Source organism: Salmo salar, chromosome 12 (assembly GCF_965601325.2).
Source record: "Salmo salar chromosome 12, fSalSal1, whole genome shotgun sequence".
NCBI lineage: Eukaryota > Metazoa > Chordata > Actinopteri > Salmoniformes > Salmonidae > Salmo > Salmo salar.
This window is the reverse complement of record NC_138302.1, coordinates 81,852,331-81,871,370: the sequence shown is the minus strand read 5'-3', so window position 1 is coordinate 81,871,370 and position 19,040 is coordinate 81,852,331. Positions and strand designations below refer to the sequence as shown.

General features: G+C 43.6%; 1 protein-coding gene across 3 annotated transcripts in view; it reads left to right on the top strand.

The window, feature by feature from the left end:
* The window catches only part of pfkfb4a (6-phosphofructo-2-kinase/fructose-2,6-biphosphatase 4a), a 50,489-nt gene that overhangs the window by 17,823 nt on the left and 13,626 nt on the right, over window positions 1-19,040 (top strand). For all 3 annotated transcript variants that reach the window (XM_014133377.3, XM_014133375.3, XM_014133376.3), the window contains exons 6-9: window positions 1,485-1,541; window positions 1,628-1,749; window positions 15,155-15,362; window positions 15,499-15,645. In XM_014133377.3, coding sequence (XP_013988852.1) covers window positions 1,485-1,541; window positions 1,628-1,749; window positions 15,155-15,362; window positions 15,499-15,645 — 534 coding nt within the window. The remainder of the gene's footprint in view (window positions 1-1,484; window positions 1,542-1,627; window positions 1,750-15,154; window positions 15,363-15,498; window positions 15,646-19,040) is intronic.

Sequence of the window (19,040 nt, the reverse complement as noted above, 5' to 3'; positions counted from 1 at the left end):
ACGCTGTGTTGTTGTATGTGTCGAACTGCTTTGCTTTATCTTGGCCAGGTCGCAGTTGTAAATGAGAACTTGTTCTCAACTAGCCTACCTGGTTAAATAAAGGTGAAATAAATAAAATTAAAAAAACATGATCATAAAATATATAGTGTGCTATAACATGAGTTCCTATTTTACCATTAGGCCTATTAGTTCTTAAATAAGCTAAGTTCATTGTTTATTCAGGCAGCCATAGGCTGCAGATGGAATAGGAGTCTTATGATTGTGTAATTATGTAGAAGTAGGCTCCATCATTATTATAATTTAAATGATAAGTCAGTGCCTTAAAAACATGTAACACGTAGTCTACCGATTACAAGGTGCATCCTGTGTCCAAAACATTGGAGTCTGGTCCAGTCATTCAACGAAACATTCAATGTTTAAACTTTTCCCTTAAGTTTGTTATACAGTGTTGGGATGGCGACTTGGGAGAAATAAATGTGCGAGATGGAATCTTGTATCTCCTGTCCAGCTTGTTTATCATCTTCTTGAAGCAGTCTTTGCTGACTGTGTAAATAGGAACCATGTCTTTGGCTATGTGATAGGTGATTGCCTCTGTGATTTCTGTGTCGGCGGGATGTTTTTTTATTCAAATGATGGAATAAATTTGTTGTTGCCTCTTGTTGTCACCACAACTCTGAGGTACTTTTTGCAAAACACTTGCATTTGGTTGACACCGGATTGCCTGTAGCCGAAATACTGCCATCACTGAAGATGCGTCCTTCTTTGGCACCAAATCGGCTTCTTGTTGGCACTAGCAGCACTTATGTTTCCGACTCACAGTCTCTTCACCAGCATGTAACTGCTCGCTCTTTGCGGATTGGCCAGCATGAGCATGCTATGCAGAGGGTGAGCGAGCCCGCTTGTGATTGGTCAGCATCCTCTGTGCATGTACAGAGGGAATAAACGGAGTCTAGCGCATCTCATTGGAGGTACCGTAGTGTCATTTTATGTTGTATTAATGGCATGTCATAGAAAGGAGAAAATCGCAGCCAGCCTCTTGCTATATGGATATTGCACATGTCAATATCTCAATTTTGATCTGAATTTGATTTATCAGCCCTAGCTAGCGGCAATAACTAGAAGCTTCTGTGTGATGAATTGTAGATGGTTTATTTCAGCTGGTTGTATTTTGTTCTTGATACCATCTCTTGTTTTGACACATCATATCTGCAGTAACATGGCTAGGGTAGCTAGCTCACCAACAACTGTAACAATGTATCTGGAAGCGAACAACTGCTTATTGGGCAAATATATTTTTCAATAAACATTTGCAAATGAAATATAGCTTACATGTTGTCAATAATCCTTTGATTGTAAGCCAACCCTGTCAGTTTCTAGCCTTTTGGTTACACATGCATTGGTTTTGTTGGTTAACACCCTACCCATCTATGTGACTTAGATGTTTTGTCTATCCTTGGAGTTTACTGTATTCCCTTTTCTCCTAGGTGTTTTTTGTAGAGTCTGTTTGTGAAGACCCTGAAGTCATTGCAGAAAACATTGTGGTGAGTGATCATCCACATTTCCTGTTGCTAACTCTTTATAGAGAGCACCAATAAGTCTTATTTCCACTGTCTCTTTCTCTGCTCAGCAAGTGAAGCTGGGCAGCCCTGACTACACCAACTGCAACACAGAGGAGGCTATGGAGGACTTCAAGAAGAGGATCAAGTGTTATGAGAACTCCTATGAGACCCTGGATGAAGTTCTAGACAGGTGAGCATCTTCTCTCAATGAGGAACAAAGAGTTCTCTCCTATTATTTCATTGAAAAGCATTCTCTGGACCGTTTTCTATTCAAAAGTTGTTGCTTTTACAGTTGTAACTGTTAATTCAAAATTACACAACGACTAGGTTCCAGTTTAACAACGTTTACTTCACAGAACATAGTCGCCACTACACTCAGGCCAGGTCCATCTCCATTGAGACTACTGCGCAGGTGTATTAATAATCAAATCGAATCACATTTTATTTGTCACATGCGCTGAATACAACCGGTGTTGTATTGAAATGCTTACTTACAAGCCCTTAACCAACAATGCAGTTAACAAAAATACGTGTTAAGTAAAAAATAGATAACCTAGAAAAGAATAAGAAATAAAAGTTACAAATAATTAAAGAGCAGCAGTAAAATATCAATAGAGGCTATATACAGGTGGTAACTGGTACAGAGTCAATGTGCGGGGGCACTGGTTAGTCGAGGTAATATGTTCATCTAGGTAGAGTTAAAGTGACTGCATAGATAATAAACAGAATAGCAGTAGCGTAAAAGGGGGGGGGGGTGACAATGCAAATAGTCTGGGTAGCTATTTGATTAGCTGTTCAGGAGTCTTATGGCTTGGGGGTAGAAGCTGTTGCGAAGCCTTTTGGACCTAGACTTGGTGCTCTGGTACCGCTTGCCATGCAGTAGCAGAGAGAACAGTCTATGACTAGGGTGGCTGGAGTCTGACAATTTTTAGGGCCTTCCTCTGACACTGCTTGGTATAGAGGTGCTGGATGGCAGGAAGCTTGGCCCCAGTGATGTACTGGGCCATACGCACTACCCTCTGTAGTGCCTTGTGGTCGGAGGCTGAGCAGTTGCCATACCAGGCAGTGATGCAACCAGTCAGGATGCTCTCGATGGTACAGCTGTAGAACCTTTTGAGGATCTGAGGACCCATGCCAAATCTTTTCGGTCTCTTGAGGGGGAATAGGCTTTGTCGTGCCCTCTTCATGACTGTCTTGGTGTGTTTGGACCATGATAGTTTGTTGGTGATGTGGATACCAAGGAACTTGAAGCTCTCAACCTGCTCCACTACAGCCCTGTCGATGAGAATGGGTGTGTGCTCGGTCCTCCTTTTCCTGTAGTCCACAATCATCTCCTTTGTCTTAATCACGTTGATGGAGAGGTCTACCACTGCTGTCATCAAAAAACTTAATGATGGTGTTGGAGTCGTGCCTGGCCATGCAGTCATGAGTGAAAAGGGAGTACAGGAGTGTACTGAGCACGCACCCCTGAGGGGCCTCTGTGTGTTGAGTATCAGCGTGGCATATGTGGTGTTACCTACCCTAACCACCTGGGGGCGGCCCGTCAGGAAGTCTTGGATCCAGTTGCAGAGGGAGGTGTTTAGTCCCAGGGTCCTTAGCTGTAGTGATGAGCTTTGAGGGCACTATGGTGTTGAACGCTGAGCTATAGTCAATGAATAGAGATTGAATAATCTGTGGATCTGTTGGGGTGGTATGCAGATTGGAGTGGGTCTAGGGTTTCAGGGATAATGGTGTTGATGCAGGCCATGACCAGCCTTTCAAAGCACTTCATGGCTACAGACGTGAGTGCTACGAGTCGGCAGTCATTTAGGCTGGTTACCTTAGTGTTCTTGGGCACAGGGTCTATGGTGGTCTGCTTGAAGCATGTTGGTATTACAGACTCAGTCAGGGACAGGTTGAAAATGTCAGTGAAGACACTTGCCAGTTGGTCAGCGCGTGCTCGGAGTACACGTCCTGGTAATCCGCCTGGCCCTGCGGCCTTGTGTATGTTGACCTGTTTAAAGTCGGGATGCATGATATATCGGTAAGCATGTCGGAATCGGACGATATTAGCTAAAAATGCCAACATCGGCATTGGCCGATGTGCAAAACCGATGTCAAAGCTGACGTGCGTACCTATATGACGTAGGTAGATCCCGTAATGACGCCACAAAAAATATAGCACTACACGTGCAACACCTAGCCTACAATGTCTGCTGTGTGGATCGAGCAGTCATTTGAAAGATTAAGAAAATTTCAGCTAGACAACTCAAATGCGAAATCCATTAACGCCAAGATAATGGAATTCAATGCCCTTGATAATAAACCGTTCTCTGTTGTGGATGATGTTGGCTTTCGCCGACTGGTCGAGCACTGGTACACACTACCAAGTAGGCACTATTTTTCATATGTTGCCCTACCGGTATTGTTGAAACACATCCGTGAGCTACTTGCTATGGGTTGCTATGAGCTTCACGACTGACATTTGAACCAGCGATGTCAGCCCCATGAGCATTATGAGTCTGACAGCACAGTGGGTCGACGAGGATTTCCTATTGAGGAAAGAAGCATTGCATGCTTAAGAATGTGCTGGTTCTCATACCCCTGCTGCCATTTCAATGGCATTTGAGAGCATGTTTGAAACATGAACACTCCTAGCTCCATTCGGACAACTGACATGAAAAATAAAGTCGACTGCCTCTGCAGCAGATGTGAAACCCTGTCATGGTATTGAAGCGCTTGCTCAACGAAAATGCCAACACAGACCATCGGGTTAACTTGGAAAAGTACTCTACTAGAGGCTGTGGAAATTGGTTTTGATTGTTTTACTGGTAATGGGGACATACGTAAATGCCAACAAAATAACTTTTTGGTGTGTGTGTGTTTCAACTATTTAACTGTACTGGAATGCTATAAAGGACACTAAAATTGTAAATATCGGGTATCGTGTTTTTTGGCAAGGAAAATATCGGATATCGGCCCAAAAAAAATCATATCGGTGCGTCCCTAGTTTAAAGGTCTCACTCACATCGGCTATGGAGAGCGTGATCACAACAGTTGTCTGGAACAGTTGATGCTCTCATGCATGTTTCAGTGTTACTTGCCTCGAAGTGAGCATAGAAGTAATTTAGCTCGTCTGGTACGCTCATGTCACTGAGCAGCTCGCAGCTGTGCTTCCCTTTTGTAGTCTGTAATAGTTTGCAAGCCCTGCCACATCCAACGAGCGTCTGAGCCGGTGTAGTACGATTTGATCTTAGTCCTGTTTTGCCTGTTTGATGGTTCATCGCTTTGCTTGAAAGCGGCAGCTCTAGCCTTTAACTCAGTGTGCATGTTGCCTGCAATCCATGGCTTATGATTGGGGTATGTACGTACAGTCACTGTGAGGATGACGTCATTGATGCACTTTTTGATGAATTCAGTGACTGATGTGGTGTACTCCTCAATGCCATCGGAAGAATCCCAGAACATATTCCAGTCTGTGCTAGCAAAACAGTCCTGTAGCTTAGCATCTGCTTCATCTGACCACTTTTCTATTGAACGAGTCGCTGGTGCTTCCTGCTTTAGTTTTTGCTTGTAAGCAGGAATCAGGACAATAGAATTATGGTCAGATTTGCCAAATGGAGGGCGAGGGAGAGCTTTGTATGCATCTCTGTGTGGAGTAAATGTGGTCTAGAATTTCTTTCCCTTAGGTTGCACATTTAACATGCTGATCGAAATGAGGTAAAAACGGATTTCGGTTTTCCTGCATTAAAGTCCGCTGCCACTAGGAGCGCTACTTCTGGATGAGCGGTTTCCTGTTTGGTTATGGCTGTATACAGCTCATTGAGTGCGGTCTTAGTGCCAGCATCGGTTTGTGGTGGTAAATAGACAGCTACGAAGAATATAGATAAACTATCTTAGTAAATAGTGTGGTCTACAGTTTCATGAGATACTCTACCTCAGGTGAGCAAAACCTTGAGACCTTAGATATCGTGCACCAGCTGTTGTTTACAAATATACGTAGGCCGCTACCCCTTGTCTTACCAGAGGCTACTGTTCTATCCTGCCGATACAGTGCATAACCCGCCAGATGTATGTTATTCAAGTAGTCGTTCAGCCACGACACTGTGAAACATAAGATATTACAGTTTTTCATGTCCAGTTGGTAGGATATACAGTTGAAGTCAGAAGTTTACATACACTTAAGTTGGAGTCATTAAAACTCGTTTTTCAACCACTCCACAAATTTCTTGCTAACAAACTATAGTTTTGGCAAGTCGGTTAGGACATCTACTTTGTGCATGACACAAGTCATTTTTCCAACAATTGTTAACTGACAGATTATTTCACTTATAATTCACTGTATCACAATTCCAGTGGGTCAGAAGTAACGCCTGAAGGTACCATGTTCATCTGTACAAACAGTAGTACATACGTATAAACACCATGGGTCCACGCAGCTGTCATACCGCTTAGGAAAGAGACGCGTTCTGTCTCCTAGAGATGAACGTACTTTGGTGCGAAAAGTGCAAACCAATCACAGAACAACAGCAAAGGATCTTGTGAAGATGCTGGAGAAAACAGGTACAAAAGTATCTACTACAGTAAAACGAGTCCTATATCGACATAACCTGAAAGGCCGCTCAGCAAGGAAGAAGCCATTGCTCCAAAACCGCCATAAAGCCAGACTACGGTTTGTAACTGCACATGGGGACAAAGATAGTACTTTTTGGATAAATGTCCTCTAGGCTGATGAAACAAAAATAGAACTGTTTGGTCATAATGACCATCGTTATGTTTGGAGGAAAAAGGGGGAAGCTTGCAAGCCGAAGAACACCATCCCAACCGTGAAGCACGGGGGTGGCAGCCTCATGTTGTGGGGGTGCTTTCCTGCAGGAGGGACTGGTGCACTTCACAAAATAGATGGCATCATGAGGTAGGAATATTATGTGGGTATATTGAAGCAACATCTCAAGACATCAGTCAGGGAGTTAAAGCTTGGTCGCAAATGGGTCTTCCAAATGGACAATGACCCCAAGCATACTTTCAAAGTTGTGGCAAAATGGCTTAAGAACAACAAAGTTAATGTATTGGAATGGCCATCACAAAGCCCTGACCTCAATCCTATAGAAAATGTGTGGGCAGAACTGAAAAAGCATGTGCGAGCAAGGAGGCCTACAAACCTGATTCAGTTACACCAGCTCTGTCAGGAGTAATGGGCCAACATTCACCCAACTTATTGTGGGAAGCTTGTGGAAGGCTACCCGAAACGATTGACCCAAGTTAAACAATTTAAAGGCAATGCTACTGAATACTAATTGAGTGTATGTAAACTTCTGACACACTGGGAATGTGATGAAAGAAATAAAAGCTGAAATAAATCACTCTCTCTACTATTATTCTGACATTTCACATTCTTAAAATAAAGTGGTGATCCTAACTGACCTAGACAGGGAATTTTTACTCTGATTAAATGTCAGGAATTGTGAAAAACTGAGTTTAAATGTAGTTGGCTAAGGTGTATATAACCTTCCGACTTCAACTGTATATTCATGCTTGTAGTTCGTCTATTTTATTGGCTAATAGGACTGATGGTAAAGGCAAATTACCCACTTGTCGCCGGATCCTTACAAGGCTCCCCGACCTTTGTCCTCGACATCTCCATCTTTTTCTACTGCGAATGATGGGGATGAGGGCCTTGTCGAGTGTTTGGAGTAAATCCCTCTCGTCCGACTCGTTAATGAAAAACATTGTCCTTCAATACGAGGTGAGTAATCGCTGTCCTGATTTCTAGCTCTTTTCGGTCATAAGAGACGGTGGCGGAAACATTATGTACCAAATAAGTTACAAATAATGTGAAAAAACACACAATAGCAAAATTGGTTAGGAAACTGTAAAACGGCAGCCATTCTCTCCGGCGCCTTTAACTTTTAATAACAGAGTGATAGCACCGTAATAACAGAAATATAGGGGTACTTAAAACATGAACTTTTCTTTAAAGACAAACAAAACATCAACACAATAATTAAATGTCCTAAGTATTATTTAAGTTCCCCATTACAAATGGGTTGTGTGAGAGTTTTTATTACTCAAGCTGCCACTTTCCATTGCTGAGTGCTGCTCCTTTGTGGCCAACCAGGAAAACAGCTTTGAGCTGTGGAATCACAGTTGTAGCAAAGGTCTGTGAGCCACCCCAGATGAAGTCAAGTAGTCCAGTCACATTGCAAGCACTCCAGTCACATTGCAGTCTTGATAAAGCCAATAGAAGACTGCAGGATGCACTTGTGACATTTTTCCACCTGTACACAGCATTGTTGCCTTGACTTTGTTGTACGGGTAGAGTGATGCATCTGCCAGGCCATACAAACAGTTTTTTCGTTTCCTTAGGTCTTAGTTCAGGCAGAGATCGGATGTGAATGTCTCTTGACAGCTCTGTTCCCTGCAAAATGCACATTTGATGTCTATGGAATGACATTTAAAAAAAATTCTGGCAGATCACTGTCAGCAGCAAACTGAGTGACTGAGTTCTTTAGCAGCCAGCTCGTCAAAACCTCTAGCCACTAGATGTGCTTTTGGCACTATTCCAGTTAAGGATGCTGTAAGGGTACACACCTACCTTGTTGAGACACATTTTTGGCCAATGTCTGTGACTTCCTCAAACACTCAATTTTTTCCTCCAATTACTGAGCACATCTAGTTTAGCTGAGTCAAATGACACGTCCTTTGTATCAAGTACATCATCATTTTGAATGTCACTCAACTTTTTCTCAATTTTCCATTGGTTCAATTCTGAGATTATCTACAAGTGACAGGTCATTTGACCCTATTGTACCAGAAAGTGTAGCTGGTTCAGAGTACTGCAAATTGTACCAGTTCTGGTGGTTTTTTTTGTGTGGCTTTTTCCTGCTCGTCCAATGACTGTTGCTGTGTGTGGAATACCACTTTCTCTGTCCATGTATTTAACAGATTGTTCAGTTTTCAGATTGGATGCAAAAGTCAGCACAGTACAAGCAGTCAAAGCCAACTGTTTCTCCCTACCATCCAGACAGGCAGTATCTAGCAACTTGAAAGCTAGTACTGCATTTGGGAAAACCATGTCGTACTTGCGCATCATATTGTACCGCTGTTCGAAATCAATGATGTAGTCCGTCATTGCAACCGGAATGTCTCTAACACAGTCAAAGTTTAAGTATGCCTCGTAGGCACGGTCTTTCTCTTCTTTAAGAAACACAGAATCCAGTGCTCTGATCAGTTCTCATACCGTCATCCTTGTTCAAATCCTCCACAGATATTTCCTGTACTGTATCTCTCGCTCTTCCCTCGAGCAATAATACCACAAGTGTTTTCTTTTTCTTGTCCAGATTAGTAACCCGTGTCCAGATTCCAAGTTCATTTTCACAACTTTCGTACAACCTCTTCTGGTGGAAGTGAGGTGGCACATTGTAGTTATTAACCATCCTCTGCTACCAATGTTAACTCAAAATGACACAATGACTAGGTTCCAGTTTAACAATGTTTACTTCACCCTATTACCACAGTACATAGTCACATCACACTCAGGCCAGGTCCATCTCCAGTGAGAGTACTGCGCAGTCGTAGTAATAAGAGTGATGGCACTGTAATAACAGGAATATAGGGATACTTAACATGAACTTATCAGTACAAGAATTCCCAGGTGAACAAAAAGGAGAGTAGTCATTGAGAGCCAATCAAAATCAATCCAGTTTATTACAAGAATTCAGGGAGAACACCTCCAGAGCAGAAGCGAAGAATGTTTAATGGGCCTTCTCACCACCCCGAGAAGCTTGTAGGAAGTCACAACATCAGCTGCTACAGAATCACACGGTGTCACAGATATATTCAGTGTGTCCTCGAATCCAGTCTGGTGCAAACTTTAACCATAGCATTCAATACTTACAATTTGATACGGGCAGTTAAACAGGTCAAAGGTAAGAACATCTGTACTTAGTTACAACAGATAATTATAGACAAACAAGTGACAACTACTTAAACATATGGGACCCGTTTCCACATTTTGTTGAGTTAGTCTTATTCTAAAATGGATCCCCCAAAAAATTGTGTGTATGTCTGTACAATAATGACAAAGCGAAAACTGTTTTTTAGAAATTGTTGAAAAATGTATTAATAATAAAAAAAACATAGTATTCAGACCGTCACCTCCCTGTATGCTGTCTCATCGCTGTTGGTAATCAGGCCTACCACTGTTGTTGTCAGCAAACTTGATGATTGAGTTGGAGATGTGCGTGGCCACGCAATCATGGGTGAACAGGGACTACAGGAGGGGACTGAGCATGCACTGTGGGGCCCCCGTGTTGAGGATCAGCGTGGTCAAGGTGTTGTTGCCTACTTTCACCACTCGGTTCGTCAGGAAGTCTATTACCCATTTGCACAGGGTGGGGACATACCCAGTGCCCTGAGCTTAGTGACGAGCTTGGAGGGCACTATGGTATCGAAGGCTGAGCTGTAGTCAATGAACAGCATTCTTACATGGGTATCTCTGTTGCCCAGGTGGGAAAGGGCCGTGTGCTGTGCAATGCCGATTCCATCGTCCGTGGATCTGTTTGGTACATATGCAAATTGTAGTGGGTCTAGGGCAGTGATCACCAACAGAAACATGACTTAAACATGACTTATGCAACAACCTAATAAAACTGGGAGGTAGGAATGAGGTTTGTGCAGTAGGCCTAATGCATTTTAACAGCATATTGGCCTACCAATATTGTTTTTCTCAAACCATATTATATTTCAAATCTCAAGATATGATAACAAAATGGATCAGTTGTATATCTTGCTCTGCACAAATGGAAATGATTAGCTTTAATGTTAGCTTTTCTACAGAAATGTTTGTTGATCAATTGGAGGCCGGCCCCCCCAGTCGATCGCAATCGATTGGTTGGTGACCACTGGTCTAGGGTGTCGGGTAAGATGGAGGTGATATGGTCCTTAACTAGTCTCTCAAAGCACTTCATGATGACAGAAGTGAGTGCTATTGGGCAATTAGTCATTTAGTTCAGTTACCTTCACTTTCTTGGGTACAGGAGCAATGGTGGACATCTTGAAGCAAGTGGGGATTGAATATGTTCATAAACACTCCAGCCAGCTGGTCTGCACATGTTCTGAAGATACGGCTTGGGATGCCGTCTAGGCCTGCAGCCTTGCGAGGGTTAACACTCTTCAATGACTTACTCACGTCGGCCACGGAGAATGAGAGCACACAGTCCTCGTGAGTTTTGGGGGCCATTGTCGATATTGTTTTCCTCGAAGCGAGCCAAGAATGTGTTTAGCTCGTCCAGGAGCGAGGCGCCAGTGTCCGCGACGTAGCTAGCTTTCCCTTTATAATCCTTGATTGTGTGGCGTCCCTGCCACATGCATCTCGTGTCTGAGCCATTGAATTGCGACTTCACTTTGTGCTTGTACTGTCGTGTTGCCTTACAGTGGTCGTAGCTGGTCTGTTTGTACACGTCCATGTTCCCAGTCACCTTGCCATGGTTAAATATGGTGGTTCTTGCTTTCAGTTTAGCACAAATGCTAACATCTGTCCACATTTTTTGTTTTGAATAAGTTCAAATCGTCACAGTGGGAACAACCTCCTCTATGCACTTCCTGATGAACCCGGTCAGTGTATACCTGTGTATTCTGCCTATAGGTGGGGAGGATCCAAATGGAGGGTGGGGGAGGGCCTTGTAGCTGTCCATGAAGGGAGAATAGCAATGATCCCGTGTCCGTGGTACGCGAGTAGCACAGGAGATGTGTTGACAGTTTCAGTAATGTTTTCCTCAGATTTCTGTCATTAAAGTCCCAAGCTACAATAAATGCGGCCTCAGGATATACGGTTTCCAGTTTGCACATATTCCACTGTATTTCCTTGAGAGCTGTCAAGGTGTTAACTTGGGGGAAAATATACACTACCATTCAAAAGTTTGAGGTCACTTGGAAATGTCCTTGTTTTTGAAAGAAAAGCACATTTTTGTCCATTTTTAAAATAACATCAAATTGATCAGAAATGCAGTGTAGACATTGTTCATGTTGTAAATGACTTGTAGCTGGAAACGGCTGATTTTAAATTTTTTTTTTTATGGAATATCTACATAGGCGTACAGATGCCCATTATCAGCAACCATCACTCCTGTGTTCCAATGGCACTTGGTTAGTCATCATTTTAAAAGGCTAATTGATCATTAGAAAACCCTTTTGCAATTATGTTAGCGCAGCTGAAAACTGTTCTGATTTAAAGAAGCAATAAAACTGGCCTCCTTTTAGACTAGTTGAGTATCTGGGGCATCAGGATTTGTGGGTTCGATTACAGGCTTAAAATGGCCAGAAACAAAGACTTTTCTTTTGAAACTCGGCAGTCTATTCTTGTTCTGAGAAATGAAGGCTATCCCATGCGAGAAATTGCCAAGAAACTGAAGATCTTGTACAACACTGTGTACTACTCCTTTCACAGAACAGCGCAAACTGGCTCTAACCAGAATAGAAAGAGGAGTGGGAGGCCCCTGTGCACAACTGAGCAAGAGGCCAAGTACATTAGTGTCTAGTTTGAGAAACAGACGCCTCACAAGTCCTCAACTGGCAGCTTCATTAAATAGTACCCGCAGAACACCAGTCTCAACGTCAACAGTGAAGAGGCGACTCCGGGTTGCATCCTGGAGTCGCCTCTTCCCTGTTGACATTGAGACTGGTGTTTTGTGGATACTATTTAATGCCAACTTAGATTAGCTAACACAACGTGCCATTGGAACACAGGAGTGATGGTTGCTGATAATGGGCCTCTATACGCCTATTTAGATGTTCCATTAAAAATCAGCCGTTTCCAGCTGCAATAGTCATTTACAACATTAACAATGTCTACACTGTATTTCTGATCAATTTGATGTTATTTTAATGGATGACAAATGTGATTTTTCTTTAAAAACAAGGACATTTCTAAGTGACCCCAAACTTTTGAATGGTAGTGTACATGGCAGTGACAATGACTGAAGACAATTCTCTCTGGAGGTAATGTGGTTGGGATTTGATGGTGAAGTATTCCAGATCTGGAGAACAAAATAACTTGAGTTCCTGTATGTTACCACAATTACACCATGAGTTGTTAACCTCTCTTGGGTATGTGGGACGTGACCGTCCCACCTGCGGGACACACTATTCAACAGCCAGTGAAATAGCAGGGCGGCAAATTCAAAACAACCAAAATCTCATAATTCAAAATTCTCACACATACAAGTATTATACACCATTTTATAGATAAAACTCTCGTTAATCCAACCACATTGTCCGATTTCAAAAAAGCTTTACGGCGAAAGCAAAACATTAGATTATGTTAGGACACCACTTAAACAAGAAAAGCCACACAGCCATTTTCCAAGCAAGAAGGGGCGTCACAAAAGCCAGAAATACAGCTAAAATGAAGCACTAACCTTTGATCTTCATCAGATGGCACTCATAGGACTTCATGTTACACAATACATGTATGTTTTGCTCGATAAAGTTCATATTTATATCCAAAAACCCGTTTTACATTGGCCCGTAATGTTCAGAAATGTTTTTCCTTCAAAAACATCCGGTGAATGAGCACATCAATTTATAGAAATACTCATCATAAACGTTGATAAAATATTAAACTGTTATTCAAAGAATTATAGATAAACATCTCCTTAATACAACCGCTGTGACAGATTTCAAAAAAGCTTCACGGGGAAAGCACACTTTGCAATAATCTGAGTACGGCGCTCAGAAAACAACAATACAGATACCCGCCATTTTGGAGTCATCTAAAATCATAAATAGCATTATAAATATTCACTTACCTTTGATCTTCATCAGAATGCACTCCCAGGAATCCTAGGTCCACAATAAATGTTGTTTTGTTCGATAAAGTCCATAATTTATGTCCAAATACCTCCTTGTTGTTTGCGCGTTCAGTAAGCTACACCAAATGTAGGAAGCGCGCTGAAAATTTCACGACGAAAAGTAAAAAAAAAGTTATATTTACCTTCGTAGAAACATGTCAAACGATGTATAGCATCAATCTTTAGGGCCTATTTAACATAAAACTTCAATAATATTCCAACCGGACGATTCCAATGTCTTGAAAAATGTAATGGAACACAGCTACCTCTCACGTGAATGAACGCCAATGAACTCATGTCCTTTCCTGAGTCAACAACTTCCAGCTTCCTTTGTTGGCTCTCTGTTCACCATAGAAGCCTCAAACAACTTTCTAAAGACTGTTGACATCTAGTGGAAGCCTTAGGAAGTGCAAAATGAACCCTAAGTCACTGTGTTAGGCAATCACTTGAAAGAACTACAGCCTCAGATTTCCCACTTTCTGGTTGGATTTATCTCAGGTTTTTGCCTGACATATGAGTTCTGTTATACTCACAGACATCATTCAAACAGTTTTAGAAACTTCAGTGTTTTCTATCCAAATCTACTAATAATATGCATATCCTACATTGTGGGTCTGGGTAGCAGGCAGTTTACTACGGGCACACTTTTCATCCGGACATCAAAATACTGCCCTCTACCCTAGAGAAGTTAATCATTCAGGTCTGCACAGTGGACGGAGATCCCCGCTGGTTGAATAGACGGGGACAATATATCCCTAGAGAGTCATGTATGTTACAGTCCCCGATGTCTCTTTGGAAGGAGATCCTTGCCCTGAGCTCGTCTACTTTATTGTCCAGGGACTGAACATTGGGGAGTAATATACTAGGAAGCAGGGGATGGTTTGCACAACACCCGAGTCTGACTAGGGCCCCACTCCTTCTACCTCTTTAGTGCTGCTCCCGGGATGAATACAGCTGCCTCTGGAAGTTTAAACAAAAGATCCATGTCAGGGAAGTCAAATGTATTGGTAGTTAGTCTTGTCCCATCGCTGCAACTCCCGTACGGACTTGGGAGAGGCGAAGGTCGAGAGCCATGCATCCTCAGAAACATGACCACGCCAAGCCGCACTGCTTCTTGACACACTGCTCGTTTAACCCGGAAGCCAGCTACACCAATGTGTCGGATGAAACACTGTACAGCTTGCGACTGAAGTCAGCGTGCATGCGCCCTGCCTGCCACAAGGAGCCGCTAGAGGGCAATGTGACGAGGACAAACCCTCCCCTAACCCAGACGACGCTGGACCAATTATGCGCTGCCTCGTGGTTCTCCCGGTCGCGGCCGGCTGCGACAGAGCTTGGGATCGAACCCGGGTCTGTAGTGACGCTTCTAGCACTGCGATGCAGTGCCTTAGACTGCTACGCCACTCGGGAGCCCTGGAAGTCAAATTTCTGCTTGAATATCCAGAAGTTATTTACGGCTGTCGGTAATAATACAAGAAATGTTCTTAGCAAATAATGTAAGAAATAACACCAAAGAATACTGCAAAGTTGGCTAGCAGCTAGAAATAGGGTGATCATGTCTGTCGGCACCATCTTGTCTGTCAAATACATGAAAATAATTAATCAAATAATTTCCAATTACAACAGTCAATTACGTTGCTTGTCCTTTTAATCTGTGAAAATGTTTAAAGCTGGTTTCAATGCATGTTGTTTCTAAGACGTGTTCTCTCTCGTGAAGTACGGGATTCCTAAAGCTCTCTGGCCTGTCCCTCGCCCCCTCTCTCCCAGGGATCTGTCCTACATCAAGATTATGGACGTGGGCCGGAGGTACCTGGTGAACCAGGTCCAGGACCACATCCAGAGCCGGATCGTCTACTACCTCATGAACATCCACATCACACCACGCTGCATCTACTTGTGTCGCCATGGAGAGAGTGACCTCAATGTCAAGGGCTGCATTGGAGGAGACTCTGGACTCTCCCCCAGGGGCAAGGAGGTATGGCTAACTCTATCTCTAGACTTGATCTCTACCTTATATATTCTACTTTTTAATTTCTTTAATATTGAATAGGTTTACATATTTTAATTATTATAATTTTTTTCTCTTTTGTGTGGATTTTTTCCATGTGCAGTTTGCCAATTATCTGGGCCAGTTCATCCAGTCTCAAGAAATCAGTGATCTGAAGGTGTGGACCAGCCAGATGAAGAGGACCATCCAGACAGCTGAGGCAGTGTCTGTGCCGTACGAGCAGTGGAAGGCTCTCAACGAGATAGATGCGGTAAGAACTCACCTACTGCCTTCTCAATATTGCACAGTGCCACCTGTGTGACTGTGTGATATCAAATTAAAGTTTATTGGTTGCATACACAGTTGGGCAGATGTTATAGCGGGTGCAGCAAAATGCTTATGTTACTAGCTCCTAAAAGTAATCCAAATGCAATCTATTAGGGCTGGGAATTGCCATGGACCTCATAATCCGATATTACGATACCCAGGTGCCGATACGATATATATTGCACTTCTTATGATTCTACAGTGCCTTCAGAAAGTAAACTCAGCAAAAAGACCCTTTTTTAGGACCCTGTCTTTCAAAGATAATTCGTAAAAATCTACATAACTTCACAGATCTTCATTGTAAAGGGCTTAAACATGGTTTCCCATGCTTGTTCAATGAACCATAAAGAATTAATGAACATGCACCTGTGGAACGGTTGTTAAGATACTAACAGCTCACAGACGGTAGGCAATTAAGGCCACAGTTATGAAAACTTAGGTCACTAAAGAGACCTTTCTACTGACTCTGAAAAACACAAAAAGAAAGATGCCCAGGGTCCCTGCTCATCTGCGTGAACGTGCCTTAGGCATGCTGCAAGGAGGCATGAGGAATGCAGATGTGGCCAGGGCAATAAATTGCAATGTCCGTACTGTGAGACCCCTAAGACGGCGCTATAGGGAGACAGGACGGACAGCTGATCATCCTCGCAGTGGCAGACCACGTGTAACAACATCGGTACATCCGATCATCACACCTGCGGGACAGGTACAGAATGGCAACAACAGCTGCCCGAGTTACACCAGGAACGCACAATCCCTTCACCAGTGCTCAGACTGTCTGCAATAGGCTGAGAGAGGCTGGACTGAGGGCTTGTAGGCCTGTTGTAAGGCTGTTCCTCACCAGACATCACCGGCAACAACGTCGCCTATGGGCACAAACCCACCGTTGCTGGACCAGACAGAACTGGCAAAAAGTGCTCTTCACTGACGAGTCGCGGTTTTGTCTCACCAGGGGTGATGGTCGGATTTGCGTTTATCGTCGTAGGAATGAGCGTTACACTGAGGCATCCTGACATGACCCTTCAGCATGACAATGCCACCAGCCATACTGCTCGTTCTGTGCGTGATTTCCTGCAAGACAGGAATGTCAGTATTCTGCCATGGCCAGCCAAGAGCCCGGATCTCAATCCCATTGAGCACGCCTGGGACCTGTGGGATCGGAGGGTGAGGGCTAGGGCCATTCCCCCCCCAGAAATATCCGGGAACTTGGAGGTGCCTTGGTGGAAGAGAGGGGTAACATCTTATAGCAAGAACTGGCAAATCATTATTCAATTTCTGTTAGTCACATGTCTGTGGAACTTGTTCAGTTTATGTCTCAGTTGTTGAATCTTATGTTCATACAAATATTTACACATGTTAAGTTTGATGAAAATAAATGCAGTCGACAGTGAGAGGACGTTTCTTTTTTTTGAGTTTATTTGAGTTTATTTGTACCCCTTGACTTATTCCACATTTTGTGTTAGACTGAATTAAATTAAAAATGATTAAATGGATTCTCACCAATCTCCCTCTCCAACACACTTGACCCTCTCCAATTTGCCTATCGCCCTGACAGATCCAATTGCACTGCACACTGCCCTTACCCACCTGGACAAAAGGAATGCATATGTGAGGCTGCTGTTCGTTGACTATAGCTTGGCCTTCAATACCATAGTGCCCTATATGCTCATTACAAAGCTCACAGCCCTGGGTCTGAACTCCTCCCTATGTATCTTGGTCCTGGACTTCCTGACGGGCTGCCTCCAGATGGTGAAGGTAGGCAGCATTACCTACTCAACAACGCTGATCCTCAACATGGGGGACCCACAAGGATGCGTCCGCAGTCCCCTCCTGTATTCTCTGTATACCCACAACTGTGTGTCCTCACAGTTCCAACTCCATATTCAAGTTGGCTGACGACACGACAGTAGTAGGCCTGATTACCAACAACGGCGAGACAGCCTACAGGAAGGAGGTAGGCACTCTGATGGCGTGGTGCCAGGTAAAGAACCTCTCCTTCAACATTAGCAAAACAAAGGAGCTGATTGTGGTCTTCAGGAGGAACCAGGCTGGACACGCCCCCATCCTCATCAACGGGGCTGCCGTGGAGACGGTCAATAACCTAAAATTCCTCTGCGTACACATTTCAAAGAAGCTGAAATGGTCTAACCACACACACCATAGTGATGAAGGCACGGCAGCGACTCTTCAACCTCCAGGATGCTGAAGCAATTTGGCCTGTCCCCGAGGGCCCTCAGTGTTCTACAGGAGCACCATCAAGAGCATACTGTTGGGCTGCATCACAGCCTGGTACGGCAGCTTCACCGCAGCAGACCGCAAGGCTCTTCAGAGTGTGGGTGCGCACTGCCTGCCCTACAGGACACATACCAGACCAGATGTTGCAGGAAGGCCAAGAAGATCATCAGAAACCCCATCCACGCAAGCAATGCCCTGTCCTCTCTGCTTCAATCATTCAGACGTGGGCAGTGCAGGAGCATCATGGCAAAAACTAAACTGAGACTACCCTCAGACCATTAGGCTGCTGAATAGCCACCACAATGAGTCAGTTACCTGCTCCCCCCCTCTCATGGACATCCCCTCCAACCACACCCTCAACTTACCTGCTACTCCCACTATGGACATTCTTTATCCTGCTGCTTCCACCCTTCGACTCCCCCTATGGACATTCTTTCTCCCTTCTACTCCCATGGACATTCGTCCTCCTGCTACTCCCCCCCTCCCTTAGCAGTTGCTGATCATGGAAGTAAAAGTGACTCCCTATTTAAAAACAAGATGGAGAACAGGCTATGAAGGAAAAATACTGGAGTTTTGGTGCAGGTACAGCCGACTACCCCCATAGCTACAATCTATACCAGGGGTCTCTAACAGGTTGCGGAAGCTCGCCAAACAATTCTGAAAGTACATGCAATTTTCAAGTGTTCTACCGCAAACTGTCATAAACTAATCACACAAGTATCAGACACCGCAAGCTCCCAGCTACTATCTAATCATCACAACATTGACATTATCCCACCCCTGGTTAGACACTATTTGCTTAAACACACCATATCAGCCAATTAATTTCCAGCAATGTTGCCTGGTGCACGCGTTTCTTTGTCTACGCACTGTGTAGCCAGCCAGTTGATGCAGAAGATCTTGTGCGTTGACAGATACTCCCCAAAACCTTCTCAATTTAAATGTTAACTGCAAAGTATGCTTACCTGGCAGATGTATATCATTAGTATTTATTAGTTATTTGCAAATTTTTCCATGAAATGAGCAGCAGCAGTACAGAACCATCGCTAGACCGGCACATTAGACAGCACATGTGCAATTGAAGGGGAATTGGGCCTAAACAAA